The 27,801-nt window shown below is 38.1% G+C and overlaps 2 protein-coding genes across 3 annotated transcripts in view; one reads left to right on the top strand and one right to left on the bottom strand.

The window, feature by feature from the left end:
* LOC145998631 (putative phytanoyl-CoA dioxygenase) overlaps positions 1-27,801 on the bottom strand; it is a 145,226-nt gene that overhangs the window by 100,128 nt on the left and 17,297 nt on the right. The window contains exon 1 of one of the 2 annotated variants that reach the window (XM_083135094.1): positions 16,871-16,901. The exons of the other annotated variant lie outside the window; for it this stretch is intronic. The gene's annotated coding sequence lies outside the window, so the exon portion shown is untranslated. Of the gene's footprint in view, positions 1-16,870; positions 16,902-27,801 lie in introns of those variants that run through there. 2 annotated transcript variants of the gene reach the window in all.
* Positions 13,634-27,801, top strand: part of LOC145998632 (apolipoprotein D-like) — a 76,485-nt gene continuing 62,317 nt past the window's right edge. The window contains exon 1 of the mRNA XM_083135098.1: positions 13,634-13,867. Coding sequence (XP_082991224.1) covers positions 13,724-13,867 — 144 coding nt within the window. The 5' untranslated portion in view covers positions 13,634-13,723. The remainder of the gene's footprint in view (positions 13,868-27,801) is intronic.

The raw sequence follows: 27,801 nt of genomic DNA, 5'->3' as shown, positions 1-27,801 counted from the left end.
TAAGCTTACCGATTTCCTTCTACATTAATTCCCATTAGTCTACGATACTTACAGTCTCTTGTCAACGGAAAGTGGGAAGCGCGCATGCTTGCGTAAGGTAATTTTTAAGTTTTTTTTTTTTTCAACATAAATAACTTTGTTTCGAAATTCAAACAGTGCTCATTACTTTAAAGATGGTTCGAATTTCGTGTGACAATGATTGCCAAAATCCTACGACAATTAGTCTCCCTGCTAGGAGAATTTGAAAAAAAAATCATAAAACAATCTGAACCATTACCAAATGTAGTTCTTGTATATTTTTATGTAACTTGATGACCCCTTTCACCCCACCCCCGCATAATTTACCTTTATTTAACACTGTCAAGCTTTTAAAAAGTTGACTTGGCTTTCAAAGCCCCCTGATAACCCGTACCCCCCTCCCCCTAGAGATCAATTCTAGCTACGGGTCTGCGTACGACGACAGTGGAAGACGAAAGTTGAGAGAGAGTCACCAACGGGGAAAGGCATTCGTAAGTGTTGCCCGATTTGTTGATTTCCATGGATTTCGCTTTGCACATACAACCCGTAGCCAGGATTAGTTTGTACCACCTACAAATACTTTTCTCTCCGTTGGTGGCTCTTTTGAAATTTTGTCTTCCACTGTCGTCGTAATAGATTTTATTTCGTGGAATTGGAGGACACAGCATGCCTTGCACGCTCCTAGCGGCGAAGCGTGGCAGGAGTGGCGTACGGGACACGAGCGGCTAGGAACAGCATTAGCACGTTGGGAAATACATGCTAACACCACCAAACCTGGCCTGCTAACCTATCCACGTAGGCATATAATACGCGTAGAATAAATAAGCACGTAAATACATTTGGCAAGTTATATTTCGTTTATTTAATATATTGTATGCATACGTGGATAGGTTGGGCAGGCCAGGTTTGGTGCCGTTAGCAAGTATTTCCCAACGTGCTAATACTGCCACTAGTAGGGTGACCAGATATTTGTTGACCAAAAAGAGTATAGTCTATAGGTTGAAGGTGCGCATGCACAAAACATAAAAAGAAAACGAAAATTAGGGTGGCTATTTGTTATTGCTTCTATTATAGCCCCTATAAAATAGGCCTACACTCTACAGATTCAAATTACTTATGGGTCTAATGTAATTAGCTAATTACAAATACTTTCTCAACAATGGGCTCCATCATTCATACTTCTGGGATGATTTTGCTTTCTTGAGTATGTTTAAATCGTACTTTATTGCCAGTCCAAACTCTTCACAGGTCATGTCCACATTGAATTTCACTTTCATTACTTCTTCTAGTGTTGACACCAGGAGTGTACTTTTTTCCTCTCGCCAATAAGTTTTAATAATACTGAAGAGTCTTTCACAACCAACATTTGTACCAGGCAGAGTAAACAAGAATTTTATAAGAGGCACAATCACTTTAAATTTGACCCAACCTGTACTAAATCTTTGCACACTGACCTCCACTTACCCATCATTGATTCTTTTCTTTCCTCCCCAATCTTCAAGATGTTTTTCAACGGCTTTTGAAATTGCACAGTAAGTTGAAAAAAAAATCAGGGCTGAGCCGATGTATCGGTATCGGAAAGTATCGGTTGGAATTCAGCTACCGATACCAGCCGATACTTTCCGGCATTTTGGTCTTTCACGGGGTCCGCAAAAATTCCGCGCGACTTCTTGACAGTCTAATTATCCTGGAAATTATGCAAAATTAAAATTTCCTTTTGATTTTACACTAATTTTGCACGAAAAACTATATTTTGTGACTACATAATATCTATTTTAATATTCTGATGCAATTCTTGAATATTCTAAAGCAATTTTCTTGGTATGTTTATGCATATAATTGGAGGAGAATATTTTCACACCAATATTGATCAATATTTTGAACAAATTTTAATTATTGCAATTTTCAAGTATCGGTATCGGTATCTGTGGGAATCGATAAGAGTATCGGCATCGGTTCAAAGTGGTATCGGCTCAGCCCTAATCATTATCATTAAATTCCAATGAATTTGAAATATCTTTTGCTTGTTGATGAAATATGAAAATGATTCTTGAAATTGTTCATAGGAAATTCTTGAGTCAAGGAGTAAATACTTCAGTTTGTTGACATCTTGACGTTTTCCGTTCTGTGGATTTTAAGGCATTTTTACGCGTAAAATAATGAATGAAATTAAATAGCAAGGAAAAGAGTATATTTGGGGATTTTTGCAAATTGAAAATAGTATAGAGTATATGAACCTCTAAAAGAGTATAATACTCTTAAAAAGAGTATGTCTGGTCACCCTAGCCACTAGCCACTACTTGCGGGACTATTCAATTAATAACTTGTGAACATGGGACACAGATATACAGTCATGGACACTTCTCGGTTTTAACGAACTCATGGATAGTCAGTGGTATTGTTACAACCCAGAAGTGTTCGTGACTGTACATCCATATAATGACGACGTGTCTCATAATTTGCACACAATAAAATCAGGGAGTTCTTTCTAATTAACCCTGTATTATCTTCGGGCGTCCATGATGGATATGATATACAGGTAAATAAGTAGTCTTATTACAGATTTTGTTTATGTATTTCATTTTCTGTTGGTTTCACTTTCTCTATTCAAACTTTATAAACAAAATCGCTCCGTGTGATGTCAGCACTTCTTCATCCAAGTTCTAACGTATCTATCTTTCCATTCTCCAGAAAAAAAATCTACACAATAAATACTTCACAATTACCATAGTACGGTCTATTTGCTTCTGTACTTTTTGTTTCAGTTACACATCGCATGTATTGACATGGTCGTTGTATGAAACTTTCAATTGTTATTGCCTTAACAAGCTTCGGTCAGTTTCAACTGGTATGGAAAGAATTTATGAGTTTGTAATTCAAATTGCTAGTAAAATAACGCAAGACAATGTAACAACCGACGCCTATCTTACGGGTCATTTCAGTCCGTGAATCATAAACTCTTCAAAGTGGGACAATTATTCATTTGTTTGCTGAAGGTAATGAAACACAAGAAAAGTGTCGGAGAAGGGACTTTCTTTTGTTTCTTTCCTTTCTTGCAAAAATTGCCCAGATTTTACAAATGAAAAGAATATTAACTATTAAATGAAATCAATTGTGTAGAGGATCATTGTAATACAATTGTCTGTTGTCGTAATGATGGTTTCGGTCTGAAGGTTCGAACTTTACAACCAACGCTTATAAAAATGAATATTTTATATATTTCATAATGAAGAAACTATATTAATATTGATTACATAGGTAAATAAAGTATTGAAAATTTTTTCACTAAAATACAAGATCTTCTTTTCTTTCTTCCTCTAGAAATGTATAACAGAAAGAGGGAGAGTGAAGGAGAAGGTAGGGAGGAGGAGAGAAATGGGTTGCGGGCAGAACTTCCCTGAGAACAAAAGTGTGGTTATTCACTGTTTTATTGCTGTGGTTAAGAAGGACTTTCCATAAAGTGTGGTTTTTGTACTGGTTCGATATATTTCGGTTTCTCACGAACACAGGTACCCACGGACAGCCGTAGTTTATATTCATCCCAAGGGACCGAAAAATCAAGAGTTCGTGTTCAAAAACATTCGTCCTAACCGGGGACTCAAATTTCATTGTTGCAATGCAGTTCTTTTTACATTAACCATTTACAATACGTATTATGTATGTCATCATAGATTTGGCAATTCCATACTTTCCATACTTTCTGGTTGCAACTTGATGTTACTCGTACTGGTTATGTTTTAAAGAATAAAAAAACACACTTGAACACACAACTGAATTTGTTAGTTAAATAAAGTAAAGTAAAGTAAAGTGTTCCCCTGTGCATAGCACCACGCCATGAAGGCGTATAGGGGGTGTGGGGGTAACGCCCCACACTTTCTTGATCCGGTCGTGAGTGGGGGTGATGTGATCAGCATCACGCCCCTGACCGCCTTTACCCCCCAGGGTTTCCCCCAGGTACCCATGTTATTCGACGCTGGGTGTGCGCCGGGGCCGCTTTCACCGTTAGAAAAGTTCCCGCATTTGAACCGGCCGGGGATCGAACCCGGGACCTTGAGCATGGTAGTCAGACGCGTTACCGACTGAGCCACCGCGGCCACCCTGTTAAATTGTTAGTTAAATACGTGCAGTATAGCTCATTGTTGACGCGATGATCGCGATTGTCGAGCAATTGCACCCAAGTTTTAATCTTGATGTTACTCGTACTGGCTATGTTTTAAAGAATAGAAAAACACACTTGAACACGTTGTTGATCTGAATCCTGTTGGTTACAATACTGTATAAGTTGATTGTTGACAAGATGATAGGGATTGTTGAGCGATTTATTACATACCTAGCAGAGGAGCGGCAGAGGAACAACAGGAAAAAAATATGAAAAACTTTGAAAGTTCGTGTTAAATGAAATCTATAGACGCAACGGACTAAAAAACAGTTCGTAATTCGTGGTAATCGAAATTCGCGTTAACCGATAAAACTTTCTATAAGATATAATACATCCCTGCTGGGACCAACATTTTGTTCATGTTAACCGAGTGTTTGTCTTAAGCGAGTTTGTGTTAACGAGGTTTTACTGTATATTATATTAATTTGAATGCAATTGTAGATTACTTTTAAAGGCTTGGTTAAATTAGTTTTTGTATTCAGAATACAAATAAGTGAAGAAACCTACTTTCTTTAAATTAGATCAAAAATTTGTTATTTTTCAGGACATATACATGTATTAATAAAAGGACGCACACTGAACAACAACAAAGCATCGTATATTCTACAGTAGTTTCAAATTCAGATAATATTTTGTAAATATTCCACTACACAGGAAAACGATTGACAACAACAAAAAAAAATTGCACATTTCCATAAAATGCATCGAAAGTATAAAAGTTGATATTGAAATTGTTCATGTACACACAATTCTCTCATTAACGAAAAATATATCAATGTAACCAGGAAGTTTGTAGAAATGGGGCATCACACCAATTTCATTATGTCAATTATTAATTCACCATCAATGCCTATAGTCTTAATTTATTTCTTCTTCTGAACAACACGGGGGTTTACAAGTGGGAAACAGACCAATGCAAGATGATTTAACCTGTCTGTCTGGTCGTATATACGCAACTGACAAATATTATGATCGAAAATTTTCTAATGTTAGAAACCTAACAAATGCCAGTTTAACTCGACATAAATTGTTTTGGTTGGTCCTTCGTCCCTCTGTGGGAGGCAACCAATCGAAAGCCAATATAAGCCAAAACTGAAGAAGAATCTCAGAAGTAGCTACAAACATGTCACATGAAACATTACAAATAAAACACATCAGGAGAATGTGTGAACTGTACAATAAATACTCCGAAAAATAACCAAAATTAGATTGATTGATTTGCTTTATTTTACTTCGCCTTTTGTGTCACTTTTCGCTAATTTGCGAAGATAGGAATGAGTGATGATATGATGAAATTTATGATTGATTGATTTTGTAACGGCGTCTACCTTATTGTGTGCCTGACGACGCTCCGGCTGTACATTACATGGGTAATGTAAACAAACAAGAAACAAATAAACAAAAGGCAATGATTCATACAATATTTACCTTTTGTGCCAGGGTAAGTGCCATCAGTTGGAGCCCAAGAGATTGTATAGGGTAGAATAGATGTTACAGTTGCAAATTACACACCACAGGGTTAGTATACTTTATATGATATAATTGCTAGATAAGAGAACATGCATAAAACACTTTCATTAATGCCCCTTTCATTCCTAGATTCACTCTCTCACGCATACTTCGGCATTTCAAAAGACATCATTAATTAATACAAATTACATCTTTTCTTATTTTTACATTCACGTTTCCGTTTCCGGGTATCTTATGTTCAGGTAGAAGCTTAAGCATGGACGAAAACACTACTCCTTTATGCAGGTATAATTGAATGTTATTAGGTTTACCTTTATATTGATGCCAGTTTGAGGTCAAATTTGATCACCGTTATATAATTACATCGACAATTTATAGTGTCGTACAATCTGAAGGTTAAGTACTTTGGCTAATTGAATAACTGAAAGTTGTACTCTGATTTACATGGTAAAAGTATCGCTGGTATGATCTAATCACCGTAATAAGCAATGTCAATGAGTTATTTATACGTAAATATGCGAGTTCATTGGGCGTTTATAGTTACGACGGGGCGAACGAAGCTTCTCCAATTACACTTTTCACTTGGCTTACCTTGCCGGATCTGTTTGATGTAATCCTCTTGGAGATGTTGATACTCCTGGCGGCGTGATGAATGAGATGGCTTCTAGACGGTAAGGCTTCACACTTCTAGATCTCAGCATCTTCGAGGGAGGCAGGGGTTAAACGCCCCCACGTGGGCTCTTTCCCGGTCTCTACTCCATCGTGATTGTAAACAATCCCGGGCGAACTAAACGCAACACTGATTGGTTAGACGCACGAGGCGAGTACTTGCAAGCGCAGATGATTCCCGAGATGTTGTGTAAGATAAACTGTGTTTTCCGCTTTTTCTTATTCTTATTAATGCGGCCCCCAAAGTTCTCCGCCGCATTAAGTGGGGCCCAGCCTTATCTAACGGCACTGCGATATAATGGCAGCCACTCTTGAACCCGACCACCCGTGAGGCGGGTACAGTAGAGCTCTAGAGCGCCCTCCTTGTGTGTAGCATGCTTCATGCGGTTAGAGTGTAAACTACATAAAAGCACACCAGGTGTGAATTGTATCTCCGACTTCTGCCTTTCGGCACTTTTCGGGAAGTATGATAAATGAGAAGAAGGAAACGGAAGGAAGTTGCAGCAAATGCGAAGAAAAAATGAAGAAAAAGTTTTTAACGTATGATGGAGAAAAAACCTGCCTGAGGGGCAGTAAAAAACCAACCAATCAATTTTATATTAAGGTATGAATGTGTATTTTAATTTTGTGACAGGGTATGGGATGTTATGGGACAACAAGTGTAAGATTTTTAATAAATTTGGAGGAATTTGGAACCTAAGAAGAAAGTTAAAAATTTTGGCCAAACTAGGGGATGTTAGTGGGGAGTGGTAATTTGCAAATTTTTAATTTTTGAATTTTAGTGTGACTCTAAGTTAGTTAGTTTAAAAATGGTATGAATTAGTAAAGTCGTCTGCGTCGTAGCAAGAGGAGTCTGGGTCGGAGTCTGTCTGGGTATGCGTACCCCGTTAGGTGACAGCAAGAGGGACGTCGGGTTCCGTTCCCGACCAGACACTCCGATCCCCTTCGCCCTCCACTCTCAAGCAGGGGGTCCGCAGAGGTGTCCCGGCTTCCATACCTACCAACGTTCAACAGCCAGGGAGGGCTCCCCCAAGCACGCTCCTCTACCTTGACCAACCTTGGAGCCTGATAATAACATGACCCTGGCTTACGAGCTGTTTGCTATATTGCACCTAGTAGGCCAATCCCCATTGAAAACCTCCTAGTGCTCACGACTTATTACAGCCCGATCGTGACCAGTACCAGGCCCCGCAGTATGGTCTCAGCAGGATTGCGAACGTAGGATCCTCCCCCCTTTCGTCTCCCGCAAGCAGACATTTCGGCCGATTTCCCTCCGTGTAGCTCTCAATTGGGTCAAAAAAGGCCCTTTTGAGGGCCACAAACGCTCTCCGCCGGAGCGACGGGCCGTACTCCCCTCGATCCCCATCTTCCCGGTTTCGTTCAGCTTCGGAGTGGGTCATACGCGAATCCAAGGCCAGCCTTGGATGGTTCCTCCACTCTTCAGCGTCACTAGTCGGGAGTGGTCATTCGGGCGGGGAGCACGACCCGGCGTGCCGACAGAATGCCGGGTCACAGTCGCTGGCATGCAAGCTTGGTGTAACACCGCAAGGTATCCACCTGCATGTTTATCTGCAACCGGGCCCCGTAGCGTCCCCTTGCGGGCTGCGGGGCTCCGTCCAAATTCCCCGGTCCGAACCCCGGGATCCTGAGAGGCCTTCCCCATCCCGTTGGCTTTCCGTTCGGAGATGGTCATAACCCGGCGCAGGAAAAAGACGACCAAGAAAACCCTTTGCGTGGTGTCCCCACCTCGTTCCGTTCAGCCGTTGGGAAGGGTATCTCCCCCCCGGGCCCCGGGGGTCATTCCGAAGTCTCTGTCAGGAGCTCCCCCCGTGGAGAGGTTCAGGTAGCCGCTTCTCGAAGGTCTAGCCGTTCCCTTCCTCCGCCGTCTCTGCTCGCCGCCGCGTCTGGTGTAGCGGAAGGTCCCCGCTTGTCTATTTATGTGCTATTCCAAATGCTTGTTATGATACCCTCTCGGACTAAGCCTTGTTAAATCGTACTCAAACCGTGACATCCTACCCTTCTATCTTTGCACGTGTAATTTGAGTTCCTTGACCTATATCCAGCGACTCCTCGAAGGGAGGCTACCCTCTCGCCGGATCCATTATATTCTGTACGGTCGCTCCGTAGAGAGCGACGGGGAGTCTGTACATATTGTCATCAACTCTCGCTCTTTAACCTTTAATATCTACCTTAATTCACCTCCTATCATGTTGTGTTTTTGGGATTTTGCCGATCAGAATCTGATACTGGGCTGTCTTAAATTTCAATCGAATCCGTTCATTGACTCCAAAGTTGTATTTTTATGTTTTTTTACCCGAGGATCGGCCTCTTCGCTCGGGAAACCGGCATGTCCTCTGTATTCCCCATGCAACTCTCGGGGAACAGCAACAGTCCAATTCTTTTATGCAACTCTCGGGGAACAGCAACAGTCCAATTCTTTTTATTGCTTATTACGGTCATTAATCTATTTACCTGATAGTTGGCAAGATTTGATCGTTTAAATATAGTTTATTTTACTTCGCGTTTTGTGCCTCTTGTTTAATTTGCGAAGATGGGGATGAGTGATGAAATGATGAAATTGATGAATGGACATTCACAAACAACCAAGCCCGTGCGGGATTCGAACCCGGGACCCTTGATGATGAAATTGATGAATGGACACTCACAAACATCCATGCCCAGGCCGGAATTCGAACGCAGGACCCCTGGCGTCGTAGAGCGATGTGCTAACCACTCCGCTACGGGGACCGGAAAAAAATAGACATATTCCACATGCCTATTGAGGCTCACCAGAAAACTATTCGAAGTGTGGAAGAATAAGTGTTGACATCGTGAAAATGAAGGCAATTTTTTCTAAATATAGATATATATATTTATTTCTTTTCTTACTTTTTATTCAATTCCATAGCTACATACACTTTGTGTAGTATCAGTTATTTACAGACTTTGGGTACTTTATCACGAACATAAATTAGTGTATTTACTCACATATTGAATATAGTAAATTGTTGCTGTTAGATATATAAATGAATAAACAGTGACTGTAAAATTATGCAAATGTTAATTAATAATTTACGAAAGGATTTGTCTTAAATATAAACTCATTCAAATACTCAGAACGAATAGGGACTTCAGTTTCAAAAGGAATTTTAATTTTAATTCACTGTAGGTCATAATGTAATAATGGCATGCCCCTAGGTTATATTTTGAGGTTATATCTTCCATCCTTGAATTTTACTGTGTTTATAATAATTTCATATTTTATGTAAATTATAATTCATTATGTTAGTGTCTCTTTATATTTTGTTTTGTACGTGTGGTTCAGATCTTAAAAGTTGAGTGTAAATATAATATTTGTACATTGTAATATTTGAAATTTTGTATTCATATAGGCTATTTTTTCAATTGGATAGTCTGGTATTTTATGTTACTCTTTCAATACAACTTGTATTATTATTATAATGTATTGTTCTTAATAACTATACTTTATGTTGTGCACATATACAATGCACTTTAGCGTTGACATGTTTTATGTTTATCAGAAAATATAGATCACTGTAATTGGAAATTCGCCTGTTCTGTTCAAATAAATAAATTTGTATTGCAAGATATGTAAAATATTAACTCAGTCCTGCACAATTTTCCAGATTGGTTCGTCCAATGACTGGCGATTGTTTAGAAACTATATTATTAGGAGTTACTGAAAATTTTTCTATATTATATTTAACATTTTTAACGTTCTGTTAATTTACCAAACGGAACGCAAACGTTTCTGATTTAAATTTGGATATTTTATCATGAACTAAAATAGATAATGATTGTAAATTACAGTTGCAAATTATTTTTTTAATAAATGAATCTATGAAATTACATTATTTAGGGTTAACTATGTAATGGCCATTAATACTATGAGAATAGTCATGGTCATTTTTTACGGCAATGGAGTGGAACTGAGTTTGGTGGTCTTAGACGGCATTTCTCTATACAATGTCTTACTACTACACATACGAGGGTCATTCAAGTCAAACCGGAACTTTTAATTTTACAGGTGTAACAATGCATCGTGGTCCCGGGTTCGAATTTCGGCCTGGGCATGGATGTTTGAGTGTCCATTCTTTAATTTCATCATGTCATCTTTCATCCCCATCTTCGCAAATTAGCCTAAAGTGGCACAAAAAGTGAAGTAAAATAAATAAATCAATCAGTCAAACATATGGTGGTGCATCATATCGGGAACACTTTCCGTACATAAAATGTATCGCACTATGTAATATTAATGATATATGATTTCCTATTCCTGTCTGACAGTAGAGTAGTACCGACGCAGAAGGAAGATAAGTATTTGATATAATTAGTTGCCTAAAATATAGTTTTACACAACAATGTAGTATTCTACGTACACGTGTCTTCGGTAATGTTTTTTGTAATATTTTTCGCTCATGGGTTTTCTAACGCGTGTCATCTTGGACACGTGCTGGACTATGATGTCGAACGTTGCAGAGAAAGTAAACCGATTCTGCCTCTCGCTGCAACGAAAGCAGACATATTGAAGATTACATTAAATTGCACATCGAGTGTGAACACTGACAGTCGCGTTATTCCGATAAGCTATGGAAATTAAATTTTAATTAGAATTACGTGCTGAGAAGCGATCGTCTTTACTCCGATTGAACGCTCGGCGTAAGTGAAAGTCAACCCGTCATCGACAACATTCTTACATTAACAGAACAACGCGTGGCGAGAAGCTGCAATTAAGAATTACATTTTAGCTTAATGAAGTAGTAACCTTTGCAGCTATTATGCACCGAATCCTTTTCTTCACCTTTTTTGTCTTAATATGTGTTACTTTCGAAATTCTTTGTGAGCAAGTCAGGGAAGGAGGAGCTCCAGTAACCAAATATTCATGCAGGTGTATGAAAAGAAACAGATCAACAATAATGTCTATCCATCTCCATGAAAAATGAAGAATAAAGTACCTACATAGTTCCTTTTCTATACTTTTACCAAATTTCAGTTGCAAAGACATTTTATTTTCAATAATATTAAAGACGTTATTTAATAAAGTGACAAGATGCATCCAATTCATTGTTGATGAAAGTCATGTCTATTTTTGCCTGATAATGTAAAAAATGTATAATATTGACATCTCCCAGGTATTGAATATTCCACTAATGATTCGTCGTTGCCTTGAAATCAAGGGGTCCTGAGTTAAATCCCGGTGGAGGCACATAGTGGTTCGGATCATTAGTGAGTTAGATTGTGTTTCTCTGTTTGAAATATAACTAAGTTACTTTTTTCTACATTAGGTTTAAGTCGTAGAGCGTGTTTCATGTAAACAAATTGTTGTTACTTGTGATAATATGAAATCAACAGCAATTTCCATTAAACTACAATAATATATATGTGTTTAAATATGAAATTAAAGATATGAGAATATTCAAAGAAAACTCGTATAGGCCTACTTGATAAAATTACGTCACTCAAAAGTTATGCTTACAACAAATGTATACATGAATATTTATATTTTATTTGGTAAATTTCTCGTAAGGGACAAACAGCTGAAATTTCCTAGTTTATTTAATTTGAATATTCGTACTTACGTATTCTGCATTGAGAAACATTGCTGAAGGTGGCATTTCGCTTATTTCACGGAAATAAGCTATATTTGCGACATATTGAGTAAGTTTTCTTCGTTTCTTTTTGCCTTCGGTAACATGCAAAATGGCGATCACAGTTTCACTACCGTACTCAGCATGCAGTGTTTCCACCCCACTGCACCCAAAGATACCTACGTAGCCCACAAACCATTGACGCATAGCCCCACAAACCATTCATACATAGCCCCACGAACCATTTCCGGTAAGGTTAGGTTAGGTAAGGTCACTATAGGTTACAATAGTTAAAAATTGGTTTCGAAAAAAATATGCGTAGCCCCACACACCATTCTCGCATAGCCCCAGGAACCATTGACGCATAGCCCCACGAACCATTGACGCATAGCCCCACGAACCATTGACACATAGTCCCACAAAGCATTTTTAGAAACGTATCTTCTTCAGTTACAAAAACACGTGTTTGGAAACACTGACCAGGATTACGTCATCACACACAGGCTACATCCACCTGGAAGTAAATGGATGCAAGAACTTCCGTGCATCGGTCACACATTTATATCGAAAAATAGATGATTTACCGTCAAAATTCAATGAACGATGCGAGAAAACACTTCCCCGCACTTCCAGAAGTATAAAGAAACTGCATTCGGTAAGTAATTTCTCCTGTAAATTTGATGAAATCCGTTTGTCCCTTACGAGAAATTTACCTTTTATTTATATGTATAAGATATTTTTTTATGAAAGCATACATTTCATCGTTACTATTTCATTTCTCGTTGCCTGAGAAATTAACAGTTAAAGTTACTGAGAAAGTAACTGTTGCCTATAACTGCGTTACTATCAACTAGGAATTGACGATTTCGGAAATTTGATATCGCGATATTTCGTCAAGAAAATATCGTCACAGACGATACGATAGGATATTTTTTCCGTATATTGTTATCGGTGATAGCTATATCGTCTCTACGATATAAATCACCAAAATATCGTGACGATATATCGCCGGCACGATATATCGCCAAAATATCGTGACGATATATCGTCTAGTTGATATCGCCTGGTCGATATTTTTTCAACATCGCGATATGTCGTCTAGCTAGACGATATATTGCCCAACACAACTAGCAACTCATGACTTCCAAAGACTGAAATTCAAACTGCTTCAATGGAAGTTTGACTAGGGCGTGGAAAGGGAGAGAATAGCATTGCTATTTGATTTTGCATTTTGAACTCGTTTCTCAAGAAAGTGTATTCTTAACAAGTCGCGTAGTGGCGGCGATTATGGGGGAGTGGAGTGCAGTCCCCCCCACTTTTTGCCACTTTTGCCCCCGCACTAAGCTAAAGTAAACTGTTATTTCCTCCCCCAGCTTTGGCACCTTGCCCCCCCCCTCCAAGTTTTGGAACCCAGTCATCGCACTCACGCAAACATACTTGGACAAAAAGACAGAGAGAGTGAGAAGTAAGGGGAAAGAGGGATGGAGAGAGAAAGGGAAAAGAGACATTTTGCATTCCTGTGAATACACGAATCCTCCGAGATCGCGTACCCGCCCATACAGAAAAAAACGCAATTTCCACACCGCTCACGAGGTGGCGAGAGGGACACGCGATCCAGGCCAGCAGTCACGGACGAAGAAAGAAAGTCTTTAAGCATGGCAACACTGAACTTGAAGGTATTAAGTTGAAGTGCACGTATCCCAGAGGTTTAATTTGTCGTGCCGAGTCGCAAAGAACAGGTGGACATCGGATTGTAACGCTGTCGTGTGGGTTGTTCAGTGCGTGAGAGTGAAGCAAGATGTGCTGTTGTGGTAGTGTTTCGTCTTTCCTCCGCGTAGGGGCGTTGCTGGTGGCCATCGCCTGCCAACAGTCTGCGCCGCAGATTGTTAGGAATGGTCAGTGCCCCTTGTTCCCACCTTTGCAAGGGTTTGAAATAAGCAGGGTTAGTAGCAATTTTTATTTTATTTTCATTGGAGAGACAGTTTCTGTGTCAGTGCAAGGGCGGTGACATTGTACAGTGGGATCCATGAGTATTACCGTGTAAATTGTCCATCACCATGTTCGTGAACTTTATTTGACCCAACAAGAGCTTCAAGAATTAATAGAAAACTCAGAACAAGCTGTTGACAACTTCTGCACCAGCATACATAAAAATCCATCGCTCAAAACACACAGGATGTAAGAGAAAAATTAATGAAAATAGTCATGCACAATTTGCACGGTAATACTCATATATCCCACTGCACCATGTTAGTCACATGTTACAGAATTTTAGCCAATAATATTTTGTGTGTTCCTTGTACTAATATAACCTGTCTTATTGACTTATTAAGAATTTAGTGAGATAAACCTAACAATATTGTTACAGACAAATGTTTTTATCTTTACAGTTATGTTTAAAATATTGATACATAGATGTACGTTTCTAATAACACGTATAATCCTTGTTTTGAATTTGTTTCAAAAATTACAAAACACACACATAAATACGATCAAAACCCTGTCTAATTATTATTACTTTATTTTTTTGCACTCACTAATATTCAATGAGGCAAGAGGAAAAATCAAATAATTGAATAGTATTTGTTTTTGTTGGTATGTGGTCAATAATGAAGAAGAATAAATTAGAAATATTAAAATGTAAAATTAGAAATATATTAATAAAATGCCAGATAATGCGTTTGCACTGGTAAACAAATATAATCTTGAAAAAGTTCGAGTTCCTTTTATGTTACTTGTCATGCAAAAAGGACTTTCTCCAACATTTTCCCGCAAACAGCCTACTTATTATAAACCAAAGACTTACTCGTGACTGGCAACTTCGCCACCCCTGGGTTATTATATGTAATGTTGGGTTAACTGTAACGGTGAAGATGAGAGAATGGTGCCTTCGTTAAATGGATCGTGCCAACATTTGCGCGGAAGAACTGAGGAAAATAACCTGTCAGGATGACGGCAAACGTCGTTTGGAGCCACGACATCCCCAACACGAGCTGAATTAACAAAACGCAGGTCCGTGAAGAGAGGGAGAGAGAGAAAGACTGGTGCGTATCCAGGAACAACATCGCAGTCGGGAAACCTACAAACGGTTACGCTTTTTAACAATTTCTTCTACGCAGCTCTGACCAAGCCCACAATGATGAAAACGTTATTTGTATGACCTCTGGCTTATGCAATGAAATTCGCTACGTGTGAATACGAGTATGCACGGCTGATCTCTCTGCTTCGATCGTAAGAGTTGAAAGGGAATTACTTCATCATCAACAACAGAAAAAGAACATAGCCTCATTCAGAAATTTTCTGTAGGGCAGGTTCAACCACTGAAAATCATTCTGACTGCAACTATGAAAGAATGTTGTTGTTTTTGTTATTATTATTTGCGAGCCGAGCTTCTCTGTCTAGTAAATTCAGAGTCATAATTGATTTAAGTCGTACTTGATTTCATGCATATCTCGAACGATTGGTATGAAAACAGCTACATTTTTGAAAAGGTGCTGCACCTTAAAATCCGTTCTCTAATGCGGAAGGAGCTTATAGTTTGAGGTGCAATAATCGAAACAAAAACTCGTTAAACTAGATTCGATTCATCGAGAAATTACTTCGTGCTTTCTCTAAGCATGTTTGGGTATGTGATTATTTTGATTATGGAAAGGATTGGACGGAAAGAGAAAAGAAACGAAAAGGCTTTCAGGCGTTAAATCCACGTTAACAATATTTGATGAATGGATGGGAAAGTACGTGGCCGACGTATCAAAACGATCTGCCCGAGAATTCCACAAATTTGCGCACGATTCATTGTTACAGAAATTTATTTGTACTTCACACGCACGGGAGAATGAGGAACGGGTAAAATTATAACATTGTATTTGAAATCAATGCGCTAGTCATTGGGTGGGAATTAGGTGAGGTATGCACCGAACTGCCCCTTGCAACAGAGGTAAAATTTTATTCTTGCCAGGGAAAATATCTCCATAACAATATAATTGTCATATTTTGAATAATAATAATAATTATTATTATTAATCAAACATCTTTATTAAAGCAGGCGTATTATGGACTCTTGAGTCGCTCTTATAACCAACCCTTGTCGATAAGAAAGTGAGAGAGAAGAAAAACTAATTCACAAATAATACAGGATTCATAAAAAGAGAACAAGTACAGAGAAAGTTGCATATAATATTAATATTATTAAGAAATGATAACGTTTGAAGTGTGTGTCATATTCAGTAACGGATCTATAAATCTTGTGCCCCCGCAAGATATTACCAAAGGCCACCCAAACTTCACACAGAGACAGACACACACATTATATATATATATATATATATATATATATATATACATATTACACATATATAATGTATGTGTGTGTGTAATTCTTGATCTCATGTTGACAAAGTCACATACAAGGGTGATTCAAAAGTCCCTTAACACCACTTATAAAAAAGAAATGTAATTCAAAAAGTTCATAAAAAGATAAAATTTTCAACATTGTAAAGCTACTCTTTTGTCTATTTTGGTTATTTCAAGTCTTGGTTGATTGCTACGGTGAGGGTGAATGATGAACTCTTGAAAAAGATGATGCAACAAACACAATGACACCTGTGTGTGTGAATGTGTATATGCTATAATAATAACAGAATTATATAAATATTCCTAGTGACGCCTACAAGTACTGAAATGAGTATGAAATACGGCATATCTTATGGAATTGCACTTCTAAATATAACTTCTGTTTTCACTATTCCTTAACCCGAGCTAACTTCATTGTTCAACGACGAGCCTAGTGTGATTATTATAGTTAAAATCCTGTTATTTCATCATGACCATCACTAATTGATTTCCATTGTTATATCATCTCATAACATGGAAGTAGAATTACGCGTCGGTAAACAACTGTACAATCAAGCACACAAAACGTTAATAAGTATTTTTATTTACTAACCTACACAAAGAACTTGGCTTCAGAAGTCAAGAAGCAGGAAAGGAAGCATCCACTTGCTCATTTTCACAAACAACCGCAGGGTATGTGTGGTGTTGTTTACTGCTCACGTCATTCCAAAAGTATATGAAAAAATTATATTTCCGTTTCGTGTTCAACACGCCTTACAAGCTCTCTTTCGGGGCTCGAGGCAAATTTACCAAGTTCTTGGAATTATGTCATTCTAGCCGAACAGTAAGACATGCCGTTAATCATATGCGTCCACGGCATACGTACAAGGGTTGAAATAAATATTTGATATCCTCCTCAGTCTCAGAGACTTTCTAGATTCCAAATGTTTAAATTTATGATACAGGGTGGTTGAATGTAATGTCCTGGTTTCCAGACGAAAGTTACAGGAAACACGTGAGGATTTACGATGCGTCGTGAGAGAATGCAGAACTGGTCAGTGCACATGCTAGATGTCAATTGTGGCTGAAGGATAAAGTTCAATGATTAAGGATTAACTTGCTTGATCACCGAAATTCTTCCTAGAAAAGCGTGTTCCATATAATCTGCCTTTATTGCCTATTTAGTTTTATATAAGTTTGTTTAAGCAATCGTGACTGAACCTACAGTTTTAAGTGAGATTCGAACCACTATGTACTTCCACTAGGTATAGAAACCAAGACTCCTTCATAACAAGGCCACAGTGCACTACTACCCCCATTGGAAAGGCCATTTAATAACTCACAAAAATTCATTTTGAAATTCGGAAGTTTTTTAAAAATATTCCAAAGAATATTTGGAATTAGTAAGATTGGGAAACTTGTATTTCCACCGATATCAAATCCTGGACAACAAGAAAATAGCTTTTACCACTTGACCATTGGAAGATTCAAAAGAGCCCAGCTGCTATTTTATGACACTGCTGGGTTTTTATTGAAGTAAATTTCGATAACTTATGTCTATATCCTACCGCTTTTGCAGGTGGTTAAATGCAAAAATTATGTTTATGCCGATACAAATCTAGTTCAATAGCAGCAATGTGGATGTAATAATGGCTGAAACAAGAGAGGCTAAGACAAGGAAAACTTCTACGTAGTTTTCGAAGCTGAAACTTGCGACTAAGTAGTATGTTAGTCAGTGCGATGCTAAAGAAGGACCAGGTGGGTCACGGCCCCCAGTATCCCTTACTAAATCTCATACATGGAAATTCATTATCGTCCCAATAAGTCAGAAGTGTCAGAATGGCGATGTAATTAAGAAATATAGAAACAAATCGGCCTTTTTTCTTCTTTCGAGATGAAGTTTCAGAAAAGGGAAAATATAAGAGGGGATAAATGTTTAATATCCTCATCCTGTTCCAATGTAGATAAACCGGATATTGCTATTTCCTCGGCTGGGAGACAAAGCTTCGCTACTGATGCAAGTGAAATTTAAGATCAAGGATCACTCTAGGACCATGATAAAATTCAAGTATAATTCCCGGTTTTCAAATTGAATTTCCAAAAATTCAAGGCTACAAGAACATGTTTTCTCTATTTCAACTTACGTATTACCACCTCTCACCATCCATCCACTCATACAAATATATTATAATTAAAAATATAAAGGATGTGTGTGACTCCAATGTATCTAAAAATTCTAATTCAATTCAATTAAAATATTCAATTTAAGGCGGAGTTGACATTTATTACTTCCAATAATCAGACTCGAAATACATCTTGAAACAAATGTCACAAATGTTACAGTTTATAATTCTAATCTACGAAAAATTGTTAATTGTATAAGAATTTCAGATTAAAATTTACTTAATCAATTTGAAGATATCTTGCAATAATCTTCCGTCTGTCAGATATTGTTCTGCAAAGGACACTAACAAAATAAACGGGTTGAGAGAATTCTGTTTATGTTCCACACAGTTTTCTCTTCTTTCCTCGATATAAATAAAAGCTAAACTTTGAGAAACTTGCCTCAGGGTATTTATGAATATGCTAAAATTCAATGGCATTTGGATTAATAAAATTTGCAATTTTTCACATCAACGGAGAAAAACTCACGAAGATTTCCCGAAATTCAAGGAATTCCCGGTGAGTAGCCATCCTGAAGATGTTCCCCATGAAAAAATTGCAGAAGAAAGAGATCCACACAGTTGTAACCCAGGAAGGTGCTGATACTTCTTTGTCTGCATTGGACACCATTGCCATCACCTGCTTTGATTTATTGATTGATTTGGTGTTTTAAGATCACTTTTATGCACAGTAAGGCTAATCGGGACCGGAACTACAGTTTAAAAGTGGGATCCGAACCACTATGTGCCTCCACCGGGAATCGAACCCGGGACCCCTTGATTGCAAGGCGACGACGCTAACACTGCCATCATCTGCTAAACCCACGTTCAAGTACTTGTTTTTTAATCGAAAAAAAGTTTTCGATCGTCGTTCAAAGCAAAAGCAAACAACGAATGTGCATACAATGGATTCTCCGAATATGTGCTGTAGTTCTTGATGCAAGACGCTCCTTATAACACCATAAAACATTCCCATTAATTCATATTATGTCGACCTGACCATTAATCAAAAATTCATAACACGTATCACACATTTACGTGCACTCACGTGCCCAGTGTCCTATACACATTCGTATGCATGAAACACGCATACATATTCGATGTAAGCGTTAGATGCAGCACTGGGTGGAGGGAACTTGTTTCCAGAATCAGGCTAACGGGAGGTGGGGGGGTGGAGGGGGAGGATGCCTAAAAGCTTTTGCAAATATGCTGTAGGAATAAATCTGGGCGTTTATCCAGTGACCGCAACCAGATTCTTTTAGAATGGAATGTAAGTGTTGTCGTTAGTGGTACGTAACACTTAAAACACTGGAAAACACACATAAAACTTGTGAAAAACGGGACTAGAAGCAGGTTAATATTGCAAAAATAACCAATATTTCTTTCCAGACCGGTCGTTGCGTTTTCTCCAGGTTATGAAAATAAACTGGCTGAGAAAGTATATGCTAGTCACGAATTTGTAGATTTTTTATATTTTTCTATTTTAGCGTTAGAGGAGAAACAGAAAAACAAATGCTATAGCTTAACAATGTTCTGGAAAGAATGATTACGTTAGAGGGCCTCCCCATGGCGCAGTGGTAGCGTCATTGCCTTGTAATCGAGGGGTCCCGGGTTCGATACCCGGTGGAGGCACAAGTGGTTCGGATCCCACTTTAAACTGTAGGTCCAGTCCCGATTAGCCTTACTGTGCATAAAGTGGACTTAAAACACCAAATCAAAATCAATGATTACGTTAGTGACTCAAACGATATAGATCATGGAGACTCCCCTGATAATGTAATGTTAACGCTGCCTTGTAATCAAGGAGTCTCTGGTTCGATCCCCGGCATAGACATGATGCACAGTGCTTTTCGCGTTCCACTTTATACGTCCAGTTCAGATTAACACAATTGAGCATAAAATGGACTTAAACTGATGATATTTATCCTGAGTTATTACTGCAGCAAATTCATTCATAATTTTACGTCCCCACGCATTTATCGCTTTCGTCAACACGAACAAAATGTAGTGTCGGTGGCCGAGTGAGTTGAATGTTAGACCCCAATCTCCCACCAAAAGTCTCAGGTTCAAGTTCTCGGCGTGGGCACACGCACACAGAAAAATAAAAATACATCAGCTGAAACGAAACAAATGCATAAATATTCTTGCTGAGACCAAAGAAAGCAATTCTGTCGAGGCTTTATAGACATCCTTCAAAATGGCTATTTCTTTCGTAGATATTTTGGTAGTATTATATAACTCTTGCTCCTTATGTAAGTTTATAAGCCGGTCCCGTGGCGAAGTGGTTAGTACATCTCACTAGTACGCTAAGTGTCCCGGATTCGAATCCCGGCCTAGGCATGCGTGTTTGTGAGTGTACACACATTCATCATTTTCATCATATTATGACTCAACAACATCTTCGAAATTAGCCAAAAGTTGCAGAGAAGAGAAGTAAAATAAACTAAATCAATCAATAAGTTTTTGAATTTCCAAATTTTTGGGTGGACCTTTTTGAATGAAGTGAACTGTTCATCAATTTAATCTAATCATAATTCATTCTTATTGTCATTGCCATTAACTTATAGAAAAATGTGGGCCTCCCCGATGGCGTAGTGGTAACGGTTCAGTAGCGTTTCGTCCGAGTTGCAGTTCGTCCGAAAGCGAAATTCGTAGAAAAATGCTACAGTTCGTGCGCGACGGTTTAATGAGTTGCCTTTCGTCCGAGCTTGGATCCAGAAATTCTAGTCATGGCAGATGGCAACACTTTCTTACTAGCTGACGACTGTGAAGGTGAGAGGTTATTAATATTTGCAAGTTCCAGAGGGAAAGAAATATTTAAACAACAAAATAATATTTTCTTGGATGGAACATAGCAAGCAGTTTGCTCAGTTGTATACAGTTCACGTAGACTTAGGAAGCACTAGAGAAGAGACAAATGTTACGCCTGCACTTTTTGCGTTGTTTCCTGACAAGAAAAAGGTTACCTACATTCGACTATTTGAAGCTATCCATAAAGTAGTACCGGAATGGGCTCCTGAAACAGTGAACTTTGATTTCAAGGTAGGAGATATTGAAGCAATCAAACATCTCTTTCCGAGATTTAAAGTACAAGTTGTTTTTTTTCCAAATTTCACAAAAGTCTGTGGAGGAAGGTACAGAACATTGGACTTACAAGTAGTATGTACAAATCCAATCAGGAAGTTAGGAACTCCATCAGGATGTGTGCTGCCTTAGCATTCTTAAAGCCAAGTGGAGGAAGGATGGATTCTTTTGAGGAATTACAACAGCTCTTTTTCCACCTCGATTATTATAATTGCGTTTCTTCTTTCCTTACTTTTCTTCCACAGTCAGGCAGAAGAAAATGAAAAATCGACTGAATTTTTCGACTACTTTGTGGACCAGTAGTTGGAAAATCCACAGGTTTCAATTGACATGTGGAACTGCCACCAAAGGAGAGACAGGACAAATAACGTGGTTGAAGGGTGGAACCACCGATTGAACTCAGTCGTGGGTAAACCACGTCCCCGAGTGAAAGATTTGATTATGTATTTGAAGAAAGAAGCAGAACATTCAGATGCTAAGATTGTAAGAATGGAGCTGGATTTAGAAGGGGTGCAAAGGACAACGGAATTTTAAGAGCCACTGAAGCAATGGAGCAGTCAGGAGACATAGCCAAATTTTAAAGAAATGTCTCTTTCTTTATCCAAATGGATTAAATTACTTTGAGATTATTGTTTATTATTAAGATGTTATCTATATATTTACATCAACTAACTGACAAAGCGACAGCTGCCGAGTGCGGTTATTCCATGGAGCTGTTTAGCATTTTAAATATTCTAAAAATAACTTAAACAATGAATTATCCGTGCGGGTCCATGAGCCACTTACGACCCCTGTCGTGCATGCTGAGTGCGAGGCTATACGGAAGGCCCACCTCCATTTTCATAGAGGCGCCAATTAAAGAGGGCACGCAGTCCTGGCTGGCGCTAACAATGAACCTTATCGCAGTGTAAACCTAAGCAATGATCAATAGGTTTTAAAGCTTCATTAAACAGTATTAGGTTGGTAGCCCTCGGACGAAACGCTACTCGGTCAGGTAACCGTAAGCTGCCTGTTCCTGGAATTCAGACGAAACGCTACGCCACGGTGGCAACGTTGTCCTCTTGTAATCAAGAGGTCCCGGGTATTCCCGGCGGAGGCACAGTGCACAGTGATTAAACTGTAGGTTAAGTCTCGATTAGCCAATATGGACATAAAGTGGACTTAAAACAATCACTCAACCAATCAACTTACAGAAACAATTGTCGATAAGGTATACCGTTGCATACCGTCAGCAAGAAGCACTGGACATATTCGTATATGTGAACATAGAGCTTTGTTGCACTCAGTAATCTCATGTCATAAAATACACAGCCGATATCCTTCGGCACGTAATGTGTGTATAAGGTAATGCATTCCTTGCTTAACACCCTCGTCTCGCCCCTAATCAGGTAACCCGGATTTTACGTATTCTTTCCGGCCTGAGAGAATATAATTCTGTTCGAAACAATAACATTTTTTGTGCAAAAATTTCATTTACTGCTCTCAGGTACGTTGAACTTTCTTTATTTTTTTAACATATTTGCCACTAATAACGAATAACTGTATCGTTCGAACCGTGACACTTTCAAATTACTGCGTACCACAGTCATGTCCTTTCATTAGATATTAAAGATATGCTTTGGACGGACGCAATGCGTAACTAAAGATGCGTACATGGAATCTCGCATCTGCCGGAACCTTTCTTCACAGTGGTTGGTTGTTCCATGTTCCGGAACAACTGATTTATCGCCTCTGTTGCGTTGCATCTCTACGAGGTTGCTCTAAATCTGAAAATACGAGAAAAGTTTACCAAACTGACCCATGCCCCAACGTGGTATTATTTGTAACGATAAAGCTTAATAACAAGTACGTGCATGATTTTATCCATAACCAAGCCCGGAAATTATACATTTTTGGTTCTATCTGAGGTTGCAAAGCGTGACGTTATTTCTGCCGGTACAGTTTTACGAATAAATCAAGCGAATGTCATAAAGAAGTCAACTTTATGTGCATAATGCAGACCTTCATCTGATTTTTTGCGAGGGGGATACAATTTGTTAAACGACGTCATTATAGATGCATTTGTCATCAGTATTTCTCTGTTGTTCTTTAATATTTGTACAGTGCGTAATTAAAACTGGCTCCCGCGGACCACAGAAACGTATAGAGAACAACAAACTTATCTTGGAACAATTGTTGTCGTTACGTCGTCTCGGTGCTAGGAACGTTAAAAAAACTTGTTTTGCTGCCTGTATGCTTGATCGCATGTGTGACGTTGCTTCCTGTCGTGAAACGGTGCGTGCCAGTGTTGCAATGAAAACATATTCTGCGAAAAATGACAAAATACCAATCACATTAGTTGTTGTCAAACGCAATCCGAAACACGTCCGGTAACGCAACGGAAAGTAAACCAACGATGCGAAAAGCGATGGAAAAACAAAATACATCCAAACCAAAAGGTATTGTGGAAACTAGGTAGAAGGGAAACAAACGCAACCTTCCCTCAAGCATGTCCAAGAGGACAGTGACCCTTTATCAAGACACCTAAACGTCAATCACCCTTCCACGCAGCACACCCTGGAATGCATTTTGCAGACTAGCGAGGTTCTGGCGCCTGGTTTCGAGTCACATCCAGTGTAATCCTGTGTGGGGCTCGTGTTGAGGATTCGGGACCACTTGACGTTACGACTACGTCATCGGTAACATGTCTACGTATGAGATAAATGGGAATTAGGGGCGAAAATATTAACTCTTTATTTAAAATAATTGTGATTGATTTAAAGTTTCGCTCACCCTTCCAATGCGAGGAGAAACACATGAGCTAGTATGTTTCCAAGGTCACTTTATATATCAGGGCGTTTTGGAAATATGAATAAACGGTTTGCATAATGCATGGATCATTAAGAGGTCCCGGATTCGATACCCGTTGGGATCATATAGTGGTTCGGATCCTACTTTAAACCAAGGTGAATTGATTTAAATCAACATTTAAATAAGTAATGTACATAAAGATTTTGTAGATATTAGAATCACTTTTGGTGAAAGAACATTATTCTCATTATCATTGAATGGTGTTTATTAGGCTCTAAGAAAGGAAAAGAAAGGAAACAAAATATCTGTTCTGATGGAGTGAAGCACATACAAAAGGAAATATAATTATTTACATTTATCTTGATTTAAAATTCAATAACTTTTAAATAGCAAACATTCTGTGTAGAAAAATATGCAAAATACTAATAGTGTCATTATCATTAAACTGTAAATAAACATGGCAGCACATATTTTTCAAACTATATTAAAAAATGCAAAACTCCGGCTAAAACACTATAAAAATATTAGAGTTAATATTTTGAGTTACAATTGCAGAGTACATCCAGAATTTTATATTTTCACTGGAAGAAAAGTTACTGAAATTATGTATTATAGTTCTATTAACACACTCAAAAAATTTCGATAATAGGTTCATTGTACTACAACATCAGAAATACAAAAATGTATATTACGAACATTAATGTTTTATTTGCTTTAATCAAACTGTTCAAATATTTAACAGGATGGTTTACTAGAAAAAGCCTTTCATAAAAAAAACATATATCTTTATGTATGATACCAAAAACAGTAGAAGCAATTTTAAGGGTGTTTTTTGTAAAAATATATATAAAAAATCGAATTGGGTGTTTTTTTAAAAAAAAATAAAAAATCGATTTAAATAAAACAAATCATCAAAAAAGATCTTTTAGAAATATAAATCATGATTTTTATTCACCTGTAGGTCTAGCTAGTTTCGGTTAACTGATCAAATATACGAAAAATTTAATTAAGTTGACTCAAAACTTGATACCAGTCATGCTGGCCAAAAGCTTGATATTCTTATGTTAATCATGATCACATGTAGTCAGTGTTCGAAAATCAACGACAAAGCTCGGTAAGTCTATTATGATATTTTTCTCTGTAGTGTGGCTCCAAATATGGCACTCGTGGAGTATTCGGACATCATGGTGTAATCTCTTGAATACGTTACACCAGTGGAAAGAAGGGAAGAGTTTTCCAAACAGCACCAAGCATTTTTCAAAATTCACAAAGGATGTCCGCGATATTCTGTGCATTTTAAGGGACCGAGATTTATGCAGGTTGAAAGGGAAGTATTGGAGGTGAAAAATCGAGAATTCGCTGCTGCCCCAATTCAAGCGAGAGTCTCCTCTACGTCAGCGATTTAATATACGCCGTTCTTTTCGTAAACTCGCGATATTGGAAATCACAAGACACGCTCTGTCACCGTCGGCTTATTTACGAAGCCACGGAATACTTAACGAAGCAGCAAAGAGATCAGAAGGACAAAAGGCGAGATTCCCTTCATAGTTGAGTCTGGGGCAGCGAAGCCAATTTTGTTTACAGGGAAATATATTACGTGCTTCTCCCTTAAGACTCTCATCCGTTTTCTTTCTTTCATAGGGTTAGATTGAAAAATTTCAAGTGTGAACTCACAGAAATGACAATCCTTCAATTCGGGAGTCTAACATTTTCCTATGCTACAGTCAAGTTAGGTAGTTTTCCCAACGTTGCAGCAGCATTCGTAGGGCTGTATATCAGTTAGCAAACCACCACTAAATTTAATCAAATAACTCTCTTATGGTTAATGGTATCGTTGTAAAGTTCTTGAAACGCTCTACAATTATAGCGTCAAAATGTTTAATGGGACTTTATAATTATTAAGTAATTCGCTCTAAAACGTTAAAACAGGTAATGAAAAAATCTAATTTTATCCAGCTTTTATACATATAATTCAGTTAAGGTGTCGAGTACACATAATTTTCTTTATTCTGTAAATTGTCCAATTGATTTCCTTTAATTTGGTGCAAAACGAAGGTTCTATCACTATCACTGAGAAATCATACGCGATTAGAGATTACACTACGCTACTACACTGCAATATTGTTGGCGTCATTTGCCCGAAACTACAGACGGGTTAATTTTACAATTACTCTATACTGGAAACTTCCTTGCCAAACAAATTACAATTATGATGAAAAAATATATGAAATGTCTTATTTATGGTATATAATATGTCTTCTCTGGGCGATTCCAAAAAAATTCTTTCATCTTAGTATCCAGGGAAGACACACGGCTGTAAAGAGTTGTCAAAGTTCTCTCTTCCCACACGTTACAAATTTTCAAGTTAAAAGTTTAAGTGATGCAAAGTAAGTGTAAAATAAATGTTCAAAACGTTGCCTCTATTGCAGAAGATAACTCTGTTTCATTTGATTTTACGAAAAATAATTTAGAATTTTCTAACTCTTGTGCGAAAGTGCTAAAGAAACTAAAAGAAGCAAAAACGCAGGTACAAAATAGATAACAAAAACTGCACTTCCAGCTGCTTACTTTGAAAAGTAGCTAGTTACAATTAAAATTCATTAAAAAGTAACTGAGAGTTACTTCCAAACACATAAAATGCATATTATAATGCATATTTTTGGAGTCTGTTAGTGTACAAAAAGTGTTTCTTTATATTCCCGTTCACTGCCCCTTTACTGGTCAAGGGGAGAAATGCGTTTATCAACCTTCTTCCTGTAACTCAGACTCACGCGGCCTCCTTCCAGTCCCATGGGGTATATAAGCTGTTGCAGATTAGTTGTGCGTGACGTTGGACCCTTGTTAATTTTCCAGAGCTGCCAAATACGGGTGACGTAGAGCCTTAGCTGGACAGCTTGCAATATGAAACAGTCGCGTCGTTGGTCGACTTCGATCTTTGCCCCCTTCCCCCACTCCCGCATCCCCCCCAAGTTCCCGGTTCGAGTCACGGCCTGGGCATAAAGTGGACTTAAAACACCAAATCAACCAAATCAACATTGCAAATAAAATATTCTGCATAAAGCAATATACTTGATGGAAGTAATTCAAATGTGTAGCGACATTCAAAATGTACACGAGTGGATGACAAGTGTAATGAGAGATTGATTGAGTGATTGTAATCAGTTACTTTTCGTCCCTTTTCTGCCATCGCAACGATGAGACTCATGTGTTAGTTGTTATGATTGAATGCTCACACGGTTCACTAGCATTTTTAAAATTAATTTTAAGAAAACAAAAGTAACTTGTCAAATATTGTGAGCGTTAAAATCATCGATGTCAGTATACATGTAGCAGTGAATATTGCGAAATTACTATTCTCTGTCTTCTGTAAGAACGAAGCCAATAGTTACAGTTAAGAAATGTACATCGTATTGATTATTACAATGGTAGCTGTACCCACTATGCGAATTTACAGGTCACTAAACTAAATTATTCGCTTTCAGTTCTAAGCACATCAGAACATTGCTTC

The sequence above is a fragment of the Lepisma saccharinum genome, chromosome 14 (genome assembly GCF_977018435.1).
Source record: "Lepisma saccharinum chromosome 14, izLepSacc3.1, whole genome shotgun sequence".
NCBI lineage: Eukaryota > Metazoa > Arthropoda > Insecta > Zygentoma > Lepismatidae > Lepisma > Lepisma saccharinum.
Note: the sequence above shows the minus strand (reverse complement) of the source record. Positions and strands in the feature narration are given on the sequence as shown.